At 46.4% G+C, this 24,805-nt stretch overlaps 1 protein-coding gene across 2 annotated transcripts in view; it reads right to left on the bottom strand.

Moving 5' to 3' along the window:
• Positions 1-24,562, bottom strand: part of LOC140199974 (folate receptor beta-like) — a 38,868-nt gene extending 14,306 nt beyond the window's left edge. Inside the window, exons 1-3 of one of the 2 annotated variants that reach the window (XM_072262516.1) lie at positions 24,460-24,562; positions 9,205-9,334; positions 2,690-2,878 (exon numbers count right to left, since the gene is read on the bottom strand). In XM_072262516.1, the coding sequence (XP_072118617.1) occupies positions 2,690-2,878; positions 9,205-9,330 (315 nt within the window). In that variant the 5' untranslated portion in view covers positions 9,331-9,334; positions 24,460-24,562. Of the gene's footprint in view, positions 1-2,689; positions 2,879-9,204; positions 9,335-9,407; positions 9,533-24,459 lie in introns of those variants that run through there. The other variant, XM_072262517.1, reaches the window with a different exon arrangement.
• Positions 24,563-24,805: the final 243 nt, after the last annotated feature.

The raw sequence follows: 24,805 nt of genomic DNA, 5'->3' as shown, positions 1-24,805 counted from the left end.
CACCTCTTTCAGAGCCCTGGGGTGTAGTCCATCTGGTCTGTACATCGACTGTACTCTTCTTCATGGCCAGCTAAGTTCCTCCAGCATTGTGCATGTGTTGCTCCGATTTCCAGCATCTGCAGACGTTCTCTTGTGTATTAAGTGTGTCCCTCATTTGATGGCGCCAGCGAACAACACAACCAAGGGCAACATCAAACAAGGGAAAACCGGGTGTGCTGCTGAAGGGTCTCGGCTGGAAACATCGACGGGACTTTTTCCCATGGATGCTGCCTGACCTGCTGAGTTGCTCCAGCATTCTGTGTGTGTTGCTAGAAAATCTGGGGTGGCAGGAGAAGGGGGTGAGGCCAGCGTTGATAGTGCAGGACGGGAAGCCCCTTTCTTTGAAGAAGGGCGACGTCCTCAGACGGTTCACAAAGCAAATTCTTTTGCTTCTTTTACATCTTTCTTTCAAATGTGGTTCTGCTGCCATCGGGGCCTGTGATCTACAGTTTGATAGTGTGTTTTCAGACCGATTGAGCGATCTGGTGCTTTGCTCTTTCTGAGGGTGTTTGGTGAAGCCAAGAAGCCTGGAGAGGGGCACAGGCATCTATTTCTCTCTCCCTCTCTCTCCCCCCCCCCACTCTCTCCACCCTCCCTCTCCCTCCCTCTCCCCCTCCCCTTCTCCCTCCCTCTCCCCCTCCCCCTCTCCCCCTCCCCCTCTCCCCTCCCCCTCTCCCCCTCCTATCTCCCCTCCCTCCTCTCCCTCTCCCCTCTCTCTCTCCTCCCTCTCCCCCCCACCTCTCTCTCCACCCTCCCTCTCCCTCCCTCTCCCCCTCTCCCTCCCTCTCCCCCTCCCCCTCTCCCCCTCCTATCTCCCCTCCCTCCTCTCCCTCTCCCCTCTCTCTCTCCTCCCTCTCCCCCCCACCTCTCTCCCCTCTCACCCCTTCCCCTCTCCCCTCACCCCTCCCCCTCCCTCTCCCTCTCCTTCCTCCCCCTCTCACCCCTCCCCTCTCTCTCCCGGCTCCCTCTCTCTCCCCCTCTCTCTCCCCGCTCCCTCCCACCCTCTCCCCCTCTCTCGATGCTGCTGGAGTCCAGGTGTTAGGTGAGATTTAGCTGGCGCGATTTGTCCATTGGGCTCTGCAGTTCACGTGACAATTGTTTCTGGTTTCCTGATCGCTCCTTTATTTGTTCCATTCCGTGTGGGGAGCCTTGTGGGTAACGAACGACGAAGTGAATTTGCCTGGACTCTTTCGGTGACTTTGTGGGTTGGTATTTTATATTCTGTTTCTCGCTTACTTTTTTTGTTGTTTGAGTGATTTTTTATTTGTGCGTGGGGTTTGATGTTTTCCTTTGAACAGGCCCCTCGGTTCCCTTTGTTTCAGGTGTAACACGTCCCTCTTGCACAGGTCATAACCTCCCCCAGAGGAGATCCCAATGATCCAGAAATCATTGCACCATTTCCTCAGCCACTCAATCGTCTGTACCATCATCCTGTTCATGCCCTGACTAGCACGTGGCGCTGGGAGTAATCCAGAGATTGCTACGTTGGAGGACCTGCTCTTCAGTCTCTTCCTGCTCTCCTATGCTGACTGCCCAGGATCCTTTCCCCCTTTCTGCCTACGTCACTGGTGCCCATCCCCAATCCCCAATCCCCAATCCCCACCCCCCACCCCCAATCCCCACCCCCCACACCCCAATCCCCAATCCCCCACCCCCAAATCCCCAATCCCCACCCCAATCCCAAATCCCCAATCCCCACCCCAATCCCCAATCCCCACCCCCACCCCAATCCCCAAAGCCCAATCCCCACCCCGCACCCCCCACCCCCCAATCCCAATCCCCAATCCCCACCCCCCAACCCCCCACACCCCAATCCCCCACCCCCAATCCCAAATCCCCAATCCCCACCCCCAGTCCCAAGTCCCCACCCCACCTCCCAATCCTCAATCCCCTCATCCCCTCCCAGCAGCATCCAAACGTGTGTAATTGCTGCGGAGGGATACAGCCACAGAGGAACTCTACACTGACTGCTTCCTTACTCCCCTTATTTCTCCTGGTGGTCTCCCATCTACTCCCTGAAGCCTGCGCTCTGGCTGTGATCACCTCAGTAACAAACTCATCTCTGAAGTTTTCAGCCTTCTCACAGGAGGAGCCCTCCACTGCCCGAACTACACTGGCTATGCCTCTAACTTCTCAAACTTAAGTTCTAGCCTGTACCTGTTTTTGCCCAAGCCTGACCACTCTAACACTGTCCGCTCACAACTCCAACAATGGCCGCTCCGGTAAACCCTGCTCCTCTTTTATTGGCCCTTGTTACTGTTCATCCAAGCAATCTCCCACTCTGCAGAAAGTGCCAATTTGCTTATTAAAGCAGGCACGTAAAGTTCACAAGGAATAGTCTCCAACTCACTCCACAATCTCCCATTCTACAGACAAGTCGCAACAGACCCCGGTCTCTCTTTAAAGCTGTTCCCTTCCATGTCGTTTCTTGTCTGTTTTTTTACGAGGCTGAGTTGCTAGCTCGACGTTCAGGTGGAAAGCGTGCAAGGAGCCGGCCAGGTTCAAACCCAAGACCGCTCGCTTCAAAGTCCAGTGCCTATGCCAATACGCCACAGGCCAGCTCTTGCTTTTTGTAAGTGGTGCATAAAAACCACAAGGAATCTGTGCTGTAACCCTCCTTTAATCCTGAGGACCATCACAGGCATCTCACCGGCTGAATCCAGGGGCCGAGGTTGGGGGAGCACTCGTAAAGACAGGTGTCCTGGATGAAGTGCCTCTTGCATCTCTCCGTCATGATGCCACAGTGATTCCAGTTGAATCTGTAGAGGTAGGACTGGTCATCGTGTGCCTCTATGCTGGTGTTGGCTGTACAACAGGCTTTCTCTCTCCATGGCTCACACTGCAGGCACACAGATACAAGACAGCAAGGTCACTGGATATTCGGCAGGACGAGGCATCACAGGTGGACACCCAGCCTATAGGATCAGCTTTATTCTCCATATGCATTTACATGTACAGTGATTCTGGTTAATTGGGACACATGGGGACCAGTGCGTTTTAGCCCAATTAAGCAGCTGCCTCATTCAGCTGAAGTTTCATGGAAATAGTTAAAAAGAAATAAGAAAAACAAACTTCCATTTAACTGAGTGACAAATTATGTATTTAAAAGAAAAACCGAACACTATCAATACCAGTTCAGTACTATAAAACAAGTATTAGTTCCTAATAATTATCGTCGGAGGAACTCATCCAGTGTACCCTGTCGAGCTCTTTTAATTGACTCTAAATGAACAAAATCAGTGCAGACCCTTCAGGTAAGTTTTTTCAGCTGGTGTCAATTTTTTTTTGTGGCATCTTGGCAAGGGTCTGAAGTTTTTAAAAGCCAAAAATTATCTAGGAGCCAAGCAGGAGTGAGATAGATCAGCTGGTTAGGTGGTGCTGCAGCAACATCCTTGCACTGAATGTCAGTAAGACCCAAGGAGTGATTGTGGACTCAAGTCAGGGTAAGACTGGGGAACACACACACCAATCTTCAGGTGGGTCAGTAGTGAAAAGGGTGAGCAGTTTCAGGTTCCTGGGTGCCTAGCATATCAATGCAGTCACAAAAAAGGCACAACAGCTGCTATATTTCCGTAGGAGTTTGAGAAGATTTGGTTTGTCACCAGAACGCTGGCAAATATCTACCACAGAGATCACTCTAACTGACTGCAACACCATCTGGTATGGAGGGTCCACTGCACAGGATTGAAATAACCTGCAAGGAGTTGTAAACTTAGCTAGCTCCATCACAGGCACCAGCCTCCATTGTACCCAAGACACCTCCAAGGAGCGATGCCTCAAAAAGGCGGCATCCATCATTAAGGACCCCCAACACCCAGGACATGCCCTCTTCTCATTGTCACCATCAGGAAGGAGGGACAGGAGCCTGAAGGCACACACTCAATGTTTTAGGAACAGCTTCTTCCCCTCTGATAAACGGTATCATCAGGATACCATGACTGTAACTTGTTAATTTTTGCTTTTGATTTCTGCAGTGCTTCAGTTATATTCAAACAGATTTTCTGAAGGAGTTTACAAAGAGATGCTGGATCTTCTAAAACTTCGTTCAGGACAGTTACTGCTACTCGATATTGTGGATTGGTCAGTATTTGCTGATTGGACCATTAAATTCATTTACCAAGCACATCTCTCCCTCCCCCCACTTTCTGCTTTCTGCAGGGACTCTGCTCCCTACGTGACTCCTTTGTCCATTTGGCAGGTGGAGTTCAACCCAGATAAGTGTGAGGTGATTCATTTCGGTCAGTCAAATATGATGGCAGAATATAGTATTAATGGTAAGACTCTTGGGAGTGTGGAGGATCAGAGGGATCTTGGGGTCTGAGTCCATAGGACACTCAAAGCTGCTGTGCAGGTTGACTCTGTGGTTAAGAAGGCATACAGTGTATTGGCCTTCATCAATTGTGGGATTGAGTTTAAGAGCCAAGAGGTAATGTTACAGCTATATAGGACCCTGGTCAGACCCCACGTGGAGTACTGTGCTCAGTTCTGGTCACCTCACTACAGGAAGGATGTGGAAACTATAGGAAAGGTGCAGAGGAGATTTACAAGGATGTTGTCTGGATTGGGGAGCATGCCTTATGAGAATAAGTTGAGTGAACTTGGCCTTTTCTCCTGGGGGCAACAGAGGATGAGGGGTAACCTGATAGAGGTGTACAAGATAATGAGAGGCATTGATCGTGTGGATAGTCAGAGGCTCTTCCCCAGGGTTGAAATGGCTAACATGAGAGGGCACAGTTTAAAGGTGCTTGGAAGTAGGTACAGAGGAGATGTCAGGGGCAAGTTTTTTTATGCAGGGTGGTGAGTGTGTGGAATGGGCTGCCGGCAACAGTGGTGGAGGCGGATACGATAGGGTCTTTTTAAGAGACTCCTGGACAGGTACATGGAGCTTAGAGAAATAGAGGGCTATGGGTAACCCCAGGTAATTTTTAAATTAAGTACACGTTCGGCACAGCATTGTGGGCCGAAGGGCCTGTGTTGTGCTGTAGATTTTCTATATTTCTATGTTTGTCCCTCCCCTCCAGGCACCTATCCTTGCAAGTGAAACAAGTGCTACACCTGCCCCTACATGTCCTCCCTCACTACCATTCAGGACCCCAAACAGTCCTTTCAGGTGAGGTGACACTTCTCCTGTGAGTTTGTTGGGTTCACTTACTGTGTTCGGTGCTCCCGGTGTGGCCTCCTGTATATTGGTGGGACCTGACATAGATTGGGACACCACTTTGCTGAGCATCTACACTCCATCGGGATTTCCCATTTTAATTCCACTTCCCATTCTCAGTCCGATATGTCACACCATGGCCTCCTCCACTGTCGTGATGAGGCCACACCCAGGTTGGTGGAACAACACTACATATTCAATTTGGGTAGCCTCCAACCTGATGGGTGGGCACGTGGCCAAGTGGTTAAGGTGTTCGACTAGTGATCCGAAGGTCATGAGTTCCAGACCCAGCCGAGGTAACGTGTTGTGTCCTTGAGCAAGGCACTTAACCACACATTGCTCTGCGACGACACCGGTGCCAAGCTGTATGGGTTCTAATGCCCTTCCCTTGGACAACGTCGGTGTTGTGGAGAGGGGAGACTTGCAGCATGGGCAACTGCTGGTCTTCCATACAACCTTGCCCAGGCCTGTGACCTGGAGAGTGAAGACTTTCCAGGCGCAGATCCATGGTCTTGCAAGACTAACGGATGCCAACCTGATGGTATGAACACCAATTTCTCAAACTTCCAGTACTGCCCCCCAGCACCACCCCCCCCTCCATTTCCCATCCCGCTCACCTCATCTCACCAATCAACTTGCCAGCTCTTTACTTCATCCCTCCCGCTCCAAGTTTCACTTGTCACCTGGTGATTTTCTCTCCCCTCCCCCCACCTTTTAAATCTACTCCTCAGCTTTTTTTCTCCAATCCTGCCAAAGGGTTTCGGTCCAAAGCATGAAGCTGACAAGCCGGATGCTTTTATGGGGACTGATATTCGGGGGAGTTAGTGTGGCCTCGTCCAAACATACCTTTTTGTCTTTGTGTCGCACTTATGCCAAACACCAAAGTGAAGAGTTGGACTCTTGTTGGGTGTGTGTAAAGATACCTCAGCACACCGTCCAGGGAATGTCCCTGGAGGGGGTCCCCCAGAATGGATGGAAATGCTGTCCATGTACTTTATGAACCAAAACAACAAATTCTCAAACAACCTTAGACCAAGAGATCGGCAGAAGCTGATAAAGGACTGTAATGTCAGCAAAGAGGATTGTGGATGTACCTGTTTCAAAGGACGTACCCCGACAGAGGGAAAAAGGATGCCCTCCTTTGAGTTAGTAAATGCACAGAAAACTGTAAATGGAATTTGTTATTGTAATGCGGTGGGGGGGAAGTGGAACATTTTTGACTAATACCTCTTGTACTGGACAGAGCAGCACACATAAAAGTTGCTGGTGAACGCAGCAGGCCAGGCAGCATCTATTGGAAGAGGTACAGTCAACGCTTCCTAGAGATGCTGCCTGGCCTGCTGCGTTCACCAGCAACTTTTATGTGTGTTGCTTGAAATCCCAGCATCTGCAGATTTCCTCGTGTTTGCGTACTGAACAGGGGGCCGGGTCCTCTTCGACATACCCCTAATGGGACTTACTGGGTATGTGGGGAAAGAGCTTATCCCTGGCTTCAAGGGCCGCCAGGCAAAAATGGGGATGTGTCCTCAGGAAATTAGATGGGCTGCTGTTACCTGGCCCATATAGTGCCCTCCATGCATCCTATAAAAGATATATCGCAACACCCTTATTTAAGGTGAAGTAAGTGAGGGATAATGGAAAGTGGATTGTTTTGGATGATAGCATTCCCCTCATAAGGTGTGGCCCGAAATTCGCGAGAAATTATTAATATGGCAGCCGCTGTAGGGAAATTGGCCAATGACACTGCTGATGCCCTAACTGACGTGCAGACGCAAGTGAAAGACCTAACAACAGAGGTAGTTGCCCTTAGGATGGTAGCCTTGCAAAATAGAATGGCTCTGGCCCTGCTCCTAGCCAGCAAAGGAGGGACATGCGCCAAGGTAGGGCAGGAATGTTGTGCTTATATTCCCGATGCCTCAGAAAGCATAACTGACCTCAGTCAACACATAAGGGGAAAGATTGAGGAGATTAGGAAGATAGGGGAACAGTTTAAGAATTTTGGTTCAGGAACAAAATGGTGGGAGATAATAGAGGAATGGTTTTCTGGATGGGGAAGCCGGATTACCCATGGGATAATTATAGAGGTAATGATATGTGTTTTAGGGTGCTATGTATGTGGAGCATTATGACTGTGTTGTTACCAGTTAATGAAAAGAGCCTTACTCGGACCTGAAAATGTCCCCATGGTACCCCAGATGGTGAGAGAAACGAGCAGTAGGTGGGGAGAGAAGGTACACCCTGGAAAAGAAAGACCCTTTCTGGAGGGATATGAAACCACCCCCCCCCCATGGGGAAGAGGAGGAAATACCTCATGAGGAATGTTGATCTGAAAGGATCAACAAGGAGGGAATGGTGGAAGAATTTAAGTCTCTTTGAATATGTAGGGGTTAACCTAATCGCTCGTGAATGTTCCTAAGATTTAGCTAAAATCAGCAAGAAGGAGGTTGCAGCGCTGGCTGAAATGCGACCAAAATGTTATGATTTAGTTCAAAGTTCAAAGTCTTGTAATGTTCTTGTTTGTTGCAATCTAGTTCTAAGTTCAAAGTCAAGCAATGTTCTTGTTAAGTGCTTTTAGTTACGTATGCTGTGTCTATTTAATGAAGTGTGTCTGCAAGCAAAGCAGAGCCTCTAAACACGGCTGTTAGGTGCGGAGGCTCTCCACCGTGATACCATGTATAATAAAGTCCTTTAGTCTGAACCAGTTCTCTGAGTCAGCCTGATTTGTTTTGTCTGCCACTCCTGAGATTTACCCACAACAGGTGGGGTAGGTGGTTCTGAGGAGGCAATGCGATTACAGCAGGACTTAGACAAATTGGAAGAATGGGCAAAAGAGTGCCAGATGGAATACAGTGTTGGGAAATGTATGATAATGCATTTTGGTGAAAGGAACAATAGTGTTGACTATTACTTAAATGGAAAGGAGGGTGCAGAGGGACTTGGGAGCCCTCGTGCAAGACTCCCAGAAGGTTAATTTACAGGTTGAGTCCATGGTAAAGAAAGCAAATGCAATGTTTGCATTTATTTCAAGAGGAATAGAATATAAATGCAAGGAGATAATGCTGAGCCTTTATAAGACACTAGTCAGGCCGCACTTGGAGTATTGTCAACAGCTTTGGGCCCCATATCTCAGAATGGATGTGTTGTCATTGGAGAGAGTCCAGAGGAGGTTCATGAGGATGATTCTGCAAATGAAGGGGTTAACATATGAGGAGCTTTTGGCAGCTTTGGGCCTGTACTCACTGGAATTTAGAAGAGTGCGGGGGGATTTCATTGAAACCTACCAAATGTTGAAAGGACTAGATAGGGCGGATGTGGAGAGGTTGTTTCCCATGGTGGGAGTGTCCAGAATGAGAGAGCATAGCCTCAAAATTGAGAGGTGACCCTTTAGAACAGATGTAATAAGGAATTTTTTTAGCCAGAGGGTAGTAAATCTGTGGAGTGCTCCGCCACAGACTGTCTGTATATTTAAGGTAGAAGTTGATCGTTTCCTGATCGATCAGGGCATCAAAGGATACGGCGAGAAGGCGGGTGTATGGGGTTAAGTGGGATACAAGATCAGCCATGATGAAATGGTGGAGCAGACTCGATGGGCTGAATGGCCTACTTCTGCTCCAATGGCTCATGGTCTGATGGACTTCCATTGCTGCCCTAAATGCCAGTGATGCAACAGGCAACGTTGCTGCCTGGGCACCAAGAGACACTATTACACCGCGGGGCACTGGAGTTCAGGGTTCAATCCCAGCACCCTCTGTAAGGAGTTTGTACGTCCTCCCCGTGGAATGCATGGGTTTTCCCCTGGGCGTTCCAGTCTCCTCCCACAGTCCAAAGGTGAGCTGGCTAGTAGGTTAATTGGCCATTGTAAAAATCATCCTCTGATTAGGGGAGGGTTCAATCAGGGGTCACTGGCAGCACGGCTTAAAGAGCCTGTTCCATGCTGAATTTCTAAATCAATCAATCAATCAATAAAACAATCTCTGCATGTCCCCCCTCCCCCGTCCCCTGTTTACCTGACGATAGAGTTTCCCCTCGAAGCCCGGCTTTGTCTTGTGGTGTTTTCCATCCATGCAGATGTTGAGGACGTCCCTGTCTGCTGCCAGAGTCAGTGGCAGAACCAAGACCAGCAACGCCAGCATCTCCCTGCACAGAGAGTCACACTGGGGTCATTGTCATCTGCACAAGTCCATGTGCTCAGGTATACGGAAAAACTTACCTGCAGCAACGTCACAGGCACAGAGCATCAGATAACCCGTGTGCACAAGAAAAGCAAAATTAAACATGAATTATACACACTTTGCTTCAGAAGAAAGAACACGATTACAACAAAACAAGTCGACCACAGTGCAAAGTGATCATAGTCACTGAGGAAGTGACTGGAAATGAAACTAATGCTTTTTCTTCAGAGTGATTGGAGGGAAGCACAGGGAACGTCAGAGGAACTTTTTTTTTAAACAGACAGTGGTGGGTGTGTGGAATGTGCTGCCAGGGGGTGATGGTAGATGCAGATATATTAGGGACATTATTTTTGCGCAAGAAACTCATGTGAGGAAAGAGGATAATCAACGTTTCTTTAGGTTTTGGAAGGGACAACAGTAACCACTCGAACTTCCACCGAGATGCGACACAGAGCGTCATAGGAAGTCATTCCTGCCTGTGGCCATCAAACTTTACAACTCCTCCCTTGGAGGGTCAGACACCCTGAGCCAATAGGCTGGTCCTGGACTTATTTCATAATTTACTGACATAATTTACATATTACTATTTAACTATTTATGGTTCTATTACTATTTATTATTTATGGTGCAACTGTAACGAAAACCAATTTCCCCTGGGATCAATAAAGTGTGACTATGACTATGATAAAGCAGCCAGTGAGCCAGATCGCATGGAGGCTGAAGGAATTCTTTCCAAGGTTGAGTGGAGCCCATGGGCTCCAACAGCTAGATTGGGAAAATCAGGTTGGTAATAGATCTCAAGAGAGTGAATTTGTTGAATGCCTACAAGCTGGCTTTTTTGAGTAGTTTGTCATTGAGCTTACAAGTAGATGAGCTATACTGGATTGGGTGTTATGTAATGAACTGGAGGTGATTAGGGAGCTTAAAGTAAAGGAATCTTCAGGAGGCAATTATCACAACATGATTGAGTTCAACTTGAAATTTGATAGGGAAAAAGTAAGGTCTGACTTAGCACTATTTTAGTGGAGTAAATGAAACTACTGTGGTACGAGACAGGCCAAAGTAAATTGGAAGAGATGACAGCAGAGCAGCAATGGCTTGAGTTTCTGGGGAAAATGAGGAAGGTGCAGGATAGATGTACTCCAAAAACAAAGAAGTATGCAAATGGCAAAATAGTACAACTGTGGCTGACAAGTCAAAACTAATGTAAAAGAAGAAGAGAGCATACAACAAAACAAAAATTAGTGGGAAGATAGAGGATTGGGAAGATTTTAAAAACTTACAGAAAACAACTAAAAGAATCATAAGAAAGGAAAAGATGGAATATGAAAGCAAGCTAGCAGACAATATCAAAACGGATAATAAAGGCTTTTTCAAGTATATAAAAAAGTAAAAGAGAGATGAGACTGGATATAGGACCACTAGAAAATGAGGCCAGAGAAATAACAGGGGACAAGGAGATGGCAGATGAACTAAACGAGCATTTTGCATCAGTCTTCACTGTGGAAGACATTAGCAGTGTGCCAGATGTTGAAGGGTGTGAAGGAAGAGCAGGGAACGCAGTTATGATTATAAGGGAGAAGGCGCTCAAAGCTGAAAGACCCAAGGATACATAAGTCACCCAGACCAGATGAATTGCACCCCAGTGTTCTGAAAGAGGTAGCGTTAGAGATTTGTGGAAGCACTAGCAATGATTTTTCAAGTCATTGGACTCTGGCATGGTGCCAGAGGACTGCAAAATTGCAAGTGTCACTCCACTCTTTAAGAAAGGAGGAAGGCAGTCCAAAGGAAATTATAAACCAGTTAGCCCGAACCCCAGTGGTTGGGAAGATGTTAGAGTCAATTGTTAAGGCTCAGGTTATGGAGTACTTGGTGACACAGGACAAGATAGGACATAGTCAACATGGTTTCCTTCAGGGAAAATCCTGCCTGGCAAACCTGTTGGAATTCTTTGAGGAGATTACAAATAGGATAGATAAAGGGGATGCAGTGGAAGTTGTATATTTGGATTTTCAGAAGGCCTTTGACAAGGTGTCACACATGAGGCTCCTTACAAAGTTAAGAGTCCATGGCATTACAGGAAAGTTACTGGCATGGTTAGAGCATTGGCTGATTGGTAGGAGGCAGTGAGTGGGAATAAAAGGATCCTTTTCTGGTTGACTGCCAGTGACTCGTGGTGTACCACAGGGGTCAGTGTTGGGACTGCTTCTTTTTAGGCTGTATATAAATGATTTAGATGATGGAATAGATGGCTTTGTTGCCAAGTTTGCAGATGATACAAAGTTTGGTGGAGGGGCAGGTAGTGTTGAGGAAACAGATAGGCTGCAGAAGGACAGACAGATTAGGATAATGGGCAACAAATTGGCAAATGGAATACAATGTTAAAAAAATGTATGGTCATGCGCTTTGGTAGAAGAAATAAAAGTGCAGACTATTTTCTAAATGGGGAAGAAATCCAAAATTCTGAAATGCAAGGGGACTTAGAAGTCCTTGTGCAGAACACCTTAAAGGTTAACTTGCAGGTTGAGTCGTTGGTGAGGAAGGCAAATGTCATGTTAGTATTCATTTCAAGAGGTCTAGAATACAAGAGCAGGGATGTGATGCTGAGGCTTCATAAGGCACTGGTGAGGCCTCACCTTGAGTATTGTGAACAGTTTTGGGCTCCTCATCTAAGAAAAGATGTGCTGCCATTGGAGAGGGTCCAGAGGAGGTTCACAAGGATGATTCCAGGAATGAAAGTGTTATCATACAAGGAACATTTGATGGCTTTGGGTCTGTACTTGCTGGAGTTTAGAAGGATGAGGAGGGGATCTCATTAAAACTTTATGAATGTTGAAAGGCCCAGACAGAGTAGATGCGGAAAGGATTTTTTCCATGTTGGGGGAGTCTAGGACAAGGAGGCACAGGTTTAGCATAGAGGGCCATCCATTTAAAACAGATGCCGAGAAATTTCTTTAGCCGGGGGAGCCGAATTTGTGGAATTTATTACCACAGGAACTGTGGAGGCCAGGTCATTGGGTGTATTTAAGGCAGAGCTTGACAGGTTCTTGATTGAATACAGCATGAAAGGTTACGGGGAGAAGGCCAGGGAGTGGGGCTGAGGTGGGGGAGAAAAGGATCAGCCATGATTGAATAGCAGAGCAGACTCGATGGGAAAATGGCCTAACTCTGCTCCTGTGTCTTATGGGCTTATGGATGTCTATAACCGTTATCCCAAATCCCGTTGCACCTCTGAGTTTTGAATTTGGTCTCTATTTAGCAAATAGTCCCACGCTTTGATTTCTTCTATCAAAATGCATGACCATACACTTCTCGACACTGTATTCCATCAGCCACTTCTTTGCCCAATCTCCTAATCTGTCTAATGCCTTCAGTAGCCTCTCTACTTCTTCAAAACTACCTGCCCCTCTACCTGTCTTCATAGTGTCTGCAAACTTTGCTTCAGAACATAGAACATAGAACAATACAGCACATTACAGGCCCTTTGGCCCACAATGTTCTGCCGACCCTCAAACCCTGCCTCCCATATAAGCCCCCTCCTTAAATTCCTCCATATACCTGTCTAGTAGTCTCTTAAACTTCACTAGTGTATCTGCCTCCACCACTGACTCAGGCAGTGTATTCCACGCACCAACCACTCTCTGAGTAAAAACCTTCCTCTAATATCCCCCTTGAACTTCCCACCCCCTTCCTTAAAGCCATGTCCTCTTGTATTGAGCAGTGGTGCCCTGGGGAAGAGGCGCTGGCTATCCACTCTATCTATTCCTCTTATTATCTTGTACACCTCTATCATGTCTCCTCTCATCCTCCTTCTCTCCAAAGAGTAAAGCCCTAGCTCCCTTAATCCCTGATTATAATGCATACTTTCTAAACCAGGCAGCATCCTGGTAAATCTCCTCTGTACCCTTTCCAATGCTTCCACATCCTTCCAATAGTGAGGCGACCAGAACTGGACACAGTACTCCAAGTGCGACCTAACCAGAGTTTTATAGAGCTGCATCATTACCTCGCGACTCTTAAACTCTATCCCTCGACTTATGAAAGCTAACACCCCATAAGCTTTCTTAACTGCCCTATCTACCTGTGAGGCAACTTTCAGGGATCTGTGGACATGTACCCCCAGATCCCTCCGCTCCTCCACACTACCAAGTATCCTGCCATTTACTTTGAACTCTGCCTTGGAGTTTGTCCCTCCAAAGTGTACCACCTCACACTTCTCTGGGTTGAGCTCCATCTGCCACTTCTCAGCCCACTTCCGCATCCTATCAATGTCTCTCTGCAATCTTCGACAATCCTCTACGCTATCTACAACACCACCAACCTTTGTGTCATCTGCAAACTTGCCAACCCACCCTTCTACCCTCACATCCAGGTCGTTAATAAAAATCATGAAAAGTAGAGGTCCCAGAACAGATCCTTGTGGAACACCACTAGTCACAATCCTCCAATCCGAATGTACTCCCTCCACCACAACCCTCTGCCTTCTGCAGGCAAGCTAATTCTGAATCCACCTGGCCAAACTTCCCTGAATCCCATGCCTTCTGACTTTCTGAATAAGCCTACCGTGTGGAACCTTGTAAATGCCTTACTAAAATCCATATAGATCACATCCACTGCACTACCCTCATCTATATGCCTGGTCACCTCCTCAAAGAACTCTATCAGGCTTGTTAGACATGATCTGCCCTTCACAAAGCCATGCTGACTGTCCCTGATCAGACCATGATTCTCTAAATGCCCAGAGATCCTATCTCTAAGAATCTTTTCCAACAGCTTTCCCACCACAGACGTAAGGCTCGCTGGTCTATAATTACCCGGACTATCCCTACTACCTTTTTTGAACAAGGGGACAACATTCGCCTCCCTCCAATCCTCTGGTACCATTCCCGTGGACAATGAGGACATAAAGATCCTAGCTAGAGGCTCAGCAATCTCTTCCTTCACCTCATGGAGCAGCCTGGGGAATATTCCGTCAGGCCCTGGGAACTTATCTGTCCTAATGTATTTTAACAACTCCAACACCTCCTCTCCCTTAATATCAACATGCTCCAGAACATCAACCTCACTCATATTGTCCTCACCGTCATCAAGTTCCCTTTCATTAGTGAATACCGAAGAGAAGTATTCACTGAGCAGTGGTGCCCTGGGGAAGAGGCGCTGGCTATCCACTCTATCTATTCCTCTCATAGCTGAGCTCCCAAAGAGTAACACCTCACATTTGCAGATAAAACTCCATCTGCTATTTCTCCCCACATACCTGCAACCGATTTGGCAACCTTCTACATCTTCCACACCAAAAATGTTGTATTGTCTGTGAAATAACCCCCCATTTGAATGCTCAGTCCTCAAAACTGAGACTCTGGCCTCCGAAGTACGAGGTTCCTCAGGCGGGTAGACATCATCCACACCGCTGAGTGCGCTAAGAATTCAGCGTCGTTCTACAGATGCACAGGAGAGAGCATCCTAACAGGCTGCATCACTGCCTGGTACAGAAACCGCACCGCAGCAGACAGGAACAATCTACAAACGGTAGTCAAAACTGCCCAACACATCGCTGGCACCAAACTACCCACCATCAAGGACAAATAAACCGAAAGGTGCTGGAAAAGGGCCAGTAATCTCGCAAAGGATCCCATCCACCCTGCTCACGGACTGTTTGTCTCACTCCCATCAGGGAGGAGGCCACGTAGCATCCACACCAGGACCACCAGACTCAAAAACAGTAGCTCTCCCCAAGCAGTAAGGCTGATCAACACCTCCACCCACCCCTCCACACCCCCAACCACCACTACTTTAACATTCTCAAAATGCTGGTGGAACGCGGCAGGTCAGGCAGACCTGAACTGTTGCTGCCTGGTCTGCTGCGTTCCACCAGCATTTTGTGTGTCTTGCTTAAATTTCCAGCATCTGCAGATTTCCTCATGACTAACATTTATTGTCAGAGTCACCTTGAGTACAGACACTCCTGTGCCCAGCGTCACTTTATGGACACACAATCACTCCATGCATATAAGCTATCTCACCTATTTATATTTATTGTGTTTTTTTTATTGTGTTCTTTATCTTATTGTGTTTTTTTGTGTTGCTTTGGATCCAGAGTAACAATTATTTTGATCTCCTTTACGCTTATGTAATGGAAATGACATTAAACAATCTTGAATAAAAATTCTGTGGCATTTCAACGAGGTTGTCCCATTGTTGTGTGTTTAATATATCAGTAATATCTGAGTAAAATTACTGATATGTGAATGACTTCGGGCCCTGTGATGTTCACTCCGCTACGTGATGAGCCGAGGCCGAGACTACAGGCCTGCTGCGGCTGCTCCATGCTTCACCTCCGAGGATTCACTTTCATTGTGAAAGCTGTTTGCTTACTTTTATCATTTGCACAATTTGTTTTCTCTCTCTCTCTCTCTCTCTCTGCACATGAGGTGTATGTTGGTCTTTTTTTAATGGCTTCTTTCGGATTTCTTGTTTTGCGACTGCCTGTAAGCAGACAAATCTCAAAGATGTATAATAAGTGCATACTCTGATAATAAAAGTACTTTGACCTTTTGAAATCTTTTGTTTGATTCAGCATTCCTTGTTTGAATAATTCATTAAAGTTGTATCTACAAAGTACGTGAATGGCATACGTCAGCACGCTCGCTTAACATAAAAAAAAATAAAACTAAGACCCGTTCTCTTGGGCTGTTTAATTGTCCAATTAGTTTAATGTTTTGGAGTCACAGAATGCAATAGTGACAATGAGATTTTTTTTTAAACAAACCCGAGACGACTACCTACCTGTTGAAATGCAGTGAGATGTTGGAGTTTTAAAAATACGCAGTGAGAAACGGTCGAGCAAAAAAAAATGCAGAGCAGCTTATGTTTTTTCAGAGGAGATGTTCGAGTTTGAAAGAGGGCAGGAGATGGCCAGTTTCATGGGTTCAGGAACAGTCAATACCAGGTGATAATAATCATAAATGTTTAAAAAAGCAGAAATGGTTGATTACATCAGAAGATGCACACGTCCCATTGCACAAGAGATAACTGGACTATGTATACTCAATGGATTGAGCAATATTTTACGGCAAATGAATTACCCAATGAGAAACAAGTACCAGTTTTGCTGAGTGCATTGGGTGGAAAAGCATTCAGTTTGCTCCAACTAAACCAGCCAAAATTAGCTTTGCTGACATAGTGAAAGTAACACAGGAACACTTGAAACCAAAAACACTGCTAATTGCAGATTACTTTAGGTTTCATAAGCAGAATCAAAAGGAAGGGAAGCCCATTTCAGCTCACGTGGCTGAATTGTAGAAATTGAGCATTGTCAGGTCAGTAAACACGAGGAATTCTGCAGACGCTGGAAATTCAAACAACACACATCAAAGTTGCTGGTGAACGCAGCAGGCCATGCAGCATCTCTAGGAAGAGGTACAGTTGACGTTTCAGGCCGAAACCCTTCATAGCTCTTCTTTCAGTGAGTCCTGATGAAGGGTCTCGGCCCAAAACGTCGACTGTACCTCTTCTTAGACATGCTGCCTGGCCTGCTGCGTTCACCAGCAACTTTGATGTGTGTTGATTTTCAGGTCAGTGATGGGTTTAATGATACACTTAAAGATCATTCATTTTGTGGAATCTCACAAGGAAGCATTCAAACAGGGCTCCTAAATGAAGCACAACTGACATTTAAAAGAGCAGTTGAAATCACTGTATCAATGGAAACAGCACTCAGAGATGCAGTTGAGGAGTTGCAGTCAGGAATGGATGTGAACAAAATTGCAATGTCTAAACAGAAACCTGCCTGGCTCAATAAATTGTGTTACCATTATGGCAAGGCCCACATACACCAGACCAATACAGGTTTAAAGGTGAAACTTGCAGAAAATGCAACAAAGTAGGACACATATAAAGAGCATGTTGGGCAGACAAAAATAAATGGACTGCACAGGGAAGAGAAAAATATATAAAGTCAAGTTGCAGTCAAGCACTAATCTGCATGCTGTTGATGAGAAATCTGATAATGATGATAGTGACATGACTGGGTAGCCTCGAGATTTACTAAGTGAAAACTAACAATAGACAAGCAATACGACTCACACCGGAAGTGAATGGCAAATTCATTAAAATGGAATTGGACACTGTTTCAGTCATTCCACAAAATGAATTTGAGCAGCATTTCAAAGATACTGAACTGAAGTCTGCAGATATTTAACTAAGTACTTATCCTGATGAAAAGGTAGTCATAGTCATAATTTATTGATCCCAGGGGGATATTGGTTTTTGTTACAGTTGCTCCATAAATAATAAATAGTAATAGAACCATAAATAGTTAAATAGTAATATGTAAATTATGATATAAGTCCAGGACCAACCTATCGGCACAGGGTGTCTGACCCTCCAAGGGAGGAGTTGTAAAGTTTGATGGCCACAGGCAGGAATGACTTCCTATGACGCTCTGTGCTGCATCTGGGAGGAATAAGTGTCTGGCTGAATGTACTCCTGTGCCCAACCAGTACATTATGTAGTGGATGGGAGACATTGTCCAAGATGGCATGCAACTTGGACAGCATCCTCTTTTCAGACACCACCGTCAGAGAGTCCAGTTCCATCCCCACAACATCACTGGCCTTACGGATGAGTTTGTTGATTCTGTTGGTGTCTGCTACCCTCAGCCTGCTGCCCCAGCACACAACAGCAAACATGATCGCACTGGCCACCACAGACTCGTAGAACATTGTCAGCATCGTCCGGCAGGTGTTAAAGGACCTCAGTCTCATCAGGAAATAGAGACGGCTCTGACCCTTCTTGTAGACAGCCCCAGTGTTCTTTGACCAGTCCAGTTTATTGTCAATTTGTATCCCCAGGTATTTGTAATCCTCCATCACGTCCACTCTGACCCCCTGGATGGAAACAGGGGTCACCGGTGCCTTAGCCCTCCTCAGATCTACCACCAGCTCCTTAGTCTTTTTCACATTAAGCTGCAGATAATTCTGCTTACACCATGTGACAAAGTTTCCTACCGTAGCCCTGTACTCAACCTCATCTCCCTTGCTGATGCATCCAACTATGGCAGAGTCATCCGAAAACTTCTGAAGATGACAAGACACTGTGCAGTAGTTGAAGTCCGAGGTGTAAATGGTGAAGAGAAAGGGAGACAAGACAGTCCCCTGTGGAGCCCCAGTGCTGCTGATCACTCTGTCGGACACATAGTGTTGCAAGCACACGTACCGTGGTCTGACTATGACTATGACTATCACATACCCTCCGATAGAAACAACTGGAAGTGAATTAAGAAAGGTACTGGATGATGCCACAGCAGTGGTGTAGGGTGGCATTGGAAAACTAAACATATCAGGGGTAAAATAGTGTTAAGTGAAAATGCGGCATACAAGTTTTACAAAGCCCATCCGGGTCCTTATACCAGCTGTGATAAAGCAGCCAGTGCGTTCGATTGCATGGAGGCTGAAGGAATTCTTTCCAAGGTTGAGTGGAGCCCATGGGCAATGTGAGTGACCCAAGTAACCAAAAAGAATGGGTCTGTCAGCATCTGTGGTGACTTTAAGCTCACCATCTACCCAGTACTGAAAGTAGATCAATACCCTCTGCCCAGAATAGAGGACACCTTTGCAAACCTTTCTGGAAGAAAACACTTCAGCAAATTGGACCTAGCTGAGGACTACCTGCAGATGGAGATAGAAGAAGAGATTCTCACCATAAACTCTCAGAAAGGGCTTTATCAGTCTAATAGGCTGAGTTTTGGAGTAGCACCCGCACCTGCACTCTGGCAGAAAGCTAAAGACCAGGTGTTGCAAGGTTGCCCGGGCACTCAGTGTTATCTGGATGACATCATTGTTACCGGTGACAATTACAAGGAACATCTCCAAAATCTCAAGTCCATGTTAAAAAGATCAGAAGATATGGGTTCTTTAAACCAAGTACCACTTACTGTGGTCACACCATTGACACACAAGAATTACACAAGTGTGCTGAGAAAATACAAGCAGTGGTGGATGCCGCAAGGCCAAAGGGCATGTCACAGTTACAGTCCTCTTTAGGATTTGTCCATTACAATAACAGGTGCCTGCCAAACTTGAACTCTACCCCTGGAACTCATTACTACACATCAGGAAGAAATGGCAATGGACAACGCAGGGCGAGGTGGCTTTCCAAAAGGTGAAGGAAATGGTGATGTCAGACTCACACATTATGATCCACATCGTCCAGTGAAGCTTGCCGTGCACCATTCAGGATGCCAACACGTCCAGAAAAATGGTATCCGGAGCCGGCAGAACCACTGTCTGTAGTCCCAGGGTCAACACCTACAACCACTGTGGAGGCGGCCCCAGAACCTGAGATTGTTCACAGCCACAAGTCTCTCCTGCCAAGCAGAGTGATCCCCCTTGTCAGGAAAGACGTTATCCCACAAAAGTAAGAAATCCTTCACAGTGATTAAATCTCGAGGCCTGAATGGAACAGTTTAAAATGTACTTTTCTGTAGATGTCTATATAGTAGTTGTATTATATAGTATAGTGTGTATACTGTGTATTCTCTATTGAGTTGGAGTTTACAGCTAATGCAGGGAGGAGTGTCATGTATTTAATAGAAGAAGAAGAAAGCCCTTAACTCCGAGTGGGGTCATCGGGACGTCATCATGATGGCATTTTTTAGCAGGCTTTCTTATTTTTACGAGGCCAAGTTGAAAACTCGATGCTCAACCTAGCACGGATGGAAAGCGTGCAAGGGAGCCGGCTGGATTCGAACTCGGGAGCCTTCGCTCCGAAGTCCGGTGCTGATGCCGCTATGTCACCAGCCGGCTTTGTGTATTTAATATTTGAGTAATATTGTAAATACATCGTTTGATTAAGCATTCTTTGTTGTTGAAATAATTCATTATGGTTATATGTATGAAGTAAGTAAATGGCAAACGTCAGCACGGCACCAAGTCATACGCGTATGCCTTGCTTAAAGTGAAAAATGAAATTAAGACCCGTTCTCTGTGCTCCATCTTTCCCTGCAATTAGTTTAATGGTTTGGAGATACAAAAAGTAACACTCATTCCTCTGAACCACAAGCAATTCCCATCTTTCCCATTACTCCGATATACAGAGAACAAAGTTTCAAGTGGATTTATTGTCAAAGTACATGTGCAGTGCCTGTAGAAAGTTCACCCCGTCCTGGGAAATTTTCATGTTTTATTGTTTTACAACATTGAATCACAGCAGATTTAATTTGGCTTTTTTGAAACTGATCAACAGAAAAAGACTTCTGTCAAAGTGAAAATGGATCTCTACAAAGTGATCTAAATTAATTACAAATATAAAACTCCAAATAATTGATTGCATAAGTATTCCCCCCCCCCTTAATGTGACACACCAAATCATCACTGGTGCAGCCAACTGGTTTTAGAAGTCACATAATTAGTTAAATGGAGATGCAAGTCAAGGTGTTTCAACTGATTGTAGTAAAAATACACCTGTATCTGGAATGTCCAACTGCTGGTGAGTCACTATCCTGGCAAAAACTGAACCATGAAGACAATAGAACACTCCAAGCAACTCTGTGAAAAGGTTATTGAAAAGCAGGAGATGGATACAAGGAAATTTCCAAGGCACTGAATATCCCTTGGAGTACAGTTAAGTCAATCATCAAGAAACGGGAAGAATATGGTACAGCTGTAAATCTGCCTAGAGCAGGCTGTCCTCAAAACCTAAGTGACTGTGCAAGAAGGGGACTAGTGAAGGAAGCCATCAAGAGACCCATGACAACTCTGGAGGAGTTACAAGCTTCAGTGACTGAGATGGGAGAGACTGTGCATATAACAACTGTTGCCCGGGTGCTTCACCAGTTGCAGCTTTATGGGAGAGTGGCAAAGAGAAAGCCACTGTTTCAAAAAACCCACATGAAATCTCAGCTAGAATTTGCCAGAAGGCATGTCGGAGACTCTGAAGTCAGCTGAAGAAGGTTCTATGGTTTGATGAAACCAAAATTAAGCTTTTTGGCCGTCAGACTGAACACATCATCAAAAACACACCATCCCTACCATGAAGCATGGTGGTGGCTGCATCATGTTTCACCGTGCAGACCCTGGAAGGCTTGCGAAGGTAGAGGGTAAAATGAATGCAGCAAAGTACAGGGAAATCCTGGATGCAGTCTGCAGGAGAACTGCGACTTGGGAGAAGATTTGTTTTCCAGCAAGACGATGACCCCAAGCATAAAGCCAAAGCTACACAGCAATGGCTTAAAAACAACAAAGTTAATGTCCTGGAGTGGCTAAGTCAGAGTCCAGACCTCAATCCAATCTAGAATTTGTGGCTGGACTTGAAAAAGGCTGTTCACTCACGACCCCCTTGCAATCTGACAGAGCTTGAGCAGTTTTGTATAGAAGAATGGGGAAAAACTGCAATGTCCAGATGTGCAAAGCTGATAGAGACCGATCCACACAGACTCAAGGCTGTAATTGCTGCCAAAGGTGCATCTACTAAATACTGATTTAAGGTGCTGAACACTTATGCAATCAATTATTTTGTGTTTGATATCTGTAATTAATTTAGATCACTTTGTAGAGATCTGTTTTCACTTGACACAAGAGTATTTTTCTGTTGATCAGTGTCAAAAAAAGCCAAATTAAATCCACTGTGTTTCAATGCTGTAAGACAATAAAGAATGAGAACTTCTGGGGCGGGGAGGGGTAAATACTTTTTACAGGCACTGTATGTCACCATATACAATCCCAAGATTCATTTCCTTGCGGGCATACTCAATAAATATGTAGAGTAACAACCATTACAGGATCAATGGGTGTTCAATCAGAGTGCAGAAGACAACAATCTGTGCAAATACAAAAAGAAGAAATAATAATAATAAACAACTGAGCAATAAATATCATGCACATGAGATGAAGAGACCTTGTGCAGTACAGAGATGAGAACTCCTGTCTCTCAGCTTATCATTGTGATGTCTGGTTAGTGATGTCCTTGTGCAGATCTACGCAGTTTCACTGAACTTCATTACAGTAAGTCATCGCAGACTGAACGACAGAGATCCAATCAAAATGTGTGTACGAGCTATCTTATGTATTCATATTTATTGTGTTATTTTCATTATTGTGTTCTTCATCTTATTGTGATTTTTTTTTGTGCTGCATCAGATCCGGAGAGACAATTATTTCATTCTCCTTTACACCTGCGTGATGGAAATGGCATTAAACAACCTTGAATGACAATTACTGCACCATCAGTGTTCAGTAACTATTGTGATCAAGGTGACAATCATCAGTGGATTGATCAGATTCAATCTTCAGTCCCAAGTACAGCAGAGATTAGTTGAAGTTCCCTTTGCCTTGATACTCCCAGGACACGGTGTTCTGCTGTATTGTTAACCTACCCCAAGATCAATCTAACCCCTCCCTCCCACGTAGCCCTCCATTTTTCCATCATCCGTGTGCCTGCCTCCGAGTTACTGAAATGTCCAGAATGTCAACTCAAGAGACGCTGCAGATGCTGGAAATCCAGAGCAATGCACACAAAATGCTGGAGGAACTCAGCACATTTATGGAGGGGAGTAAACGGTCGACATTTAGAGCTCATCAGCACTCGTGAGCGATGAAGGGCCTCAGCCCAGAATGTTTTCCCCTCCATTGGTGCTGTCTGAGCTGCTGAGTTCCTCCAGCATTTTGTGTAGCTCCCCTCACGTGCCTGCCGCTACTGTTCCTAAACCCCGACAGCGCGTTCCAGACACACACACAAACACACACACACACATACAAACACACACACACACACACACACACACACACACACACCACTCTCTGTGTAAACAAACCTACCTCTGACATCCCCCTACACTTTCTCCAATCACCTTAAAATCATACCCCTCGTCTTAGCCATTCCTTCCCTGGGAAAATGTCTCTGGCTCTTAACCCTCCTGCTCACCTCCCTCTGGTTCCCCTCCACCTTCCCTTTCTTCCATGGTCTATTTCCCTTCCTATCGGATTTGTTCTTCTTCAGTCCTCCACTGGTTCCACTTATCACCTCCCTGCTCCTCACTTCAATCCACCTGGTCTGACCTATCACCCCTCCAACCTCCTTCCCCCTCATCTATCACCCCTCCATCCTCCTTTCCCCCTCACCTATCACCCCTCCACCCTCCTTCTCCCCTCACCTATCACCCCTCCACCCTCCTTCTCCCCTCACCTATCACCCCTCCACCCTCCTTCCCCCTCACCTATCACCCCCCATCCTCCTTCCCCCTCACCTATCACCCCTCCACCTTCCTTCCCCCTCACCTATCACCCCTCCACCCTCCTTCACCTATCACCCCTCCACCTTCCTTCCCCCTCACCTATCACCCCTCCACCCTCCTTCTCCCTTCACCTATCACCCCTCCACCCTCCTTCTCCCCTCACCTATCACCCCTCCACCCTCCTCCCCCTCACCTATCACCCCTCCACCCTTCTCCCCCTCACCTATCATCCCTCCACCCTCCTTCCCCCTCACCTGGTCTCACCTATCCCCTGTCAGCTTGTACTCTCCCCCAGAACCCCCCCCCACCCTCTTATTCTGACTTCTTTCCTCTTCCTCTCTGGTCCCGATAAAGGGTCCCGGTCCAAAACATCGACTGTTTTATTCCCTTCCCTAGCTCCTGCCTGACCTGCTGAGTTCCTCCAGCATTTTGTGTGTGTGTGTGTGTGTGTGTGTGTGTGTGTGTGTTGCTCCCTGGACAGAGGGGAAAGGCAAGGTTTAAACAGGAGAGAGAGCGGTGCCATCACTCAGAGAGACAGAAAGCAGGAGTGACCATCATTCTGAAAAGCCTTTGGTAAGGAAACCTCGCCATGGTCGGCCCCACGCCCGCCTGTGAAAGGAGGAGGGCTAGCAGCCTCATTCTGTGAAACAGCCAGAGCCACGGGAACACCAGCAGAAGCTCCAAAGACCTCATCCCTAGAAGAGGAAGGATCTTCAACGATGGGCTCCACCTGGGGACAACTTGAAATACGAGCCCAGGACGGGGGTCTCTGGTGAGCTGCTGTCAGTGGCCTCTGCCCTGGAGGAGAGGGGCTTCGGTAAGGAAGTTTGAAAAGGAGGGAGTGCGATGCGTGCACATACCTGTCAGTGTCTCCGGTTTGTGGACAAACGTCACGCACACTCTGAGCTCTCTTTCCTCAGCCTCCGCTCCCGCACACCGAGAAGAACGAGCTGAAGCTGGAGGTGTGATGTCCCTGGACTTAACCCCACCTCTCTCTCTCTCACTGTCTCTGCATCAGCAGTTCCTGGCAGCCTTCCACGGCGAAGACTTAGCCGACACCAGGCTGCGTCCAAAGTGCAAAAGCCACTCACCTTAACCCCTTAATGATCAAACCCAACTTCAGATCATCAGCAAACACGAGAAAATTTGCAGATGCTTGTATGTGTTGCTTCAGATAATCTGCTGGAGGAACTCAGTAGGTTGAGC

Source organism: Mobula birostris, chromosome 7 (assembly GCF_030028105.1).
Source record: "Mobula birostris isolate sMobBir1 chromosome 7, sMobBir1.hap1, whole genome shotgun sequence".
NCBI lineage: Eukaryota > Metazoa > Chordata > Chondrichthyes > Myliobatiformes > Myliobatidae > Mobula > Mobula birostris.
The sequence above is the reverse complement of the archived record's forward strand: the minus strand, read 5'-3'. Positions and strand labels throughout refer to the sequence as shown.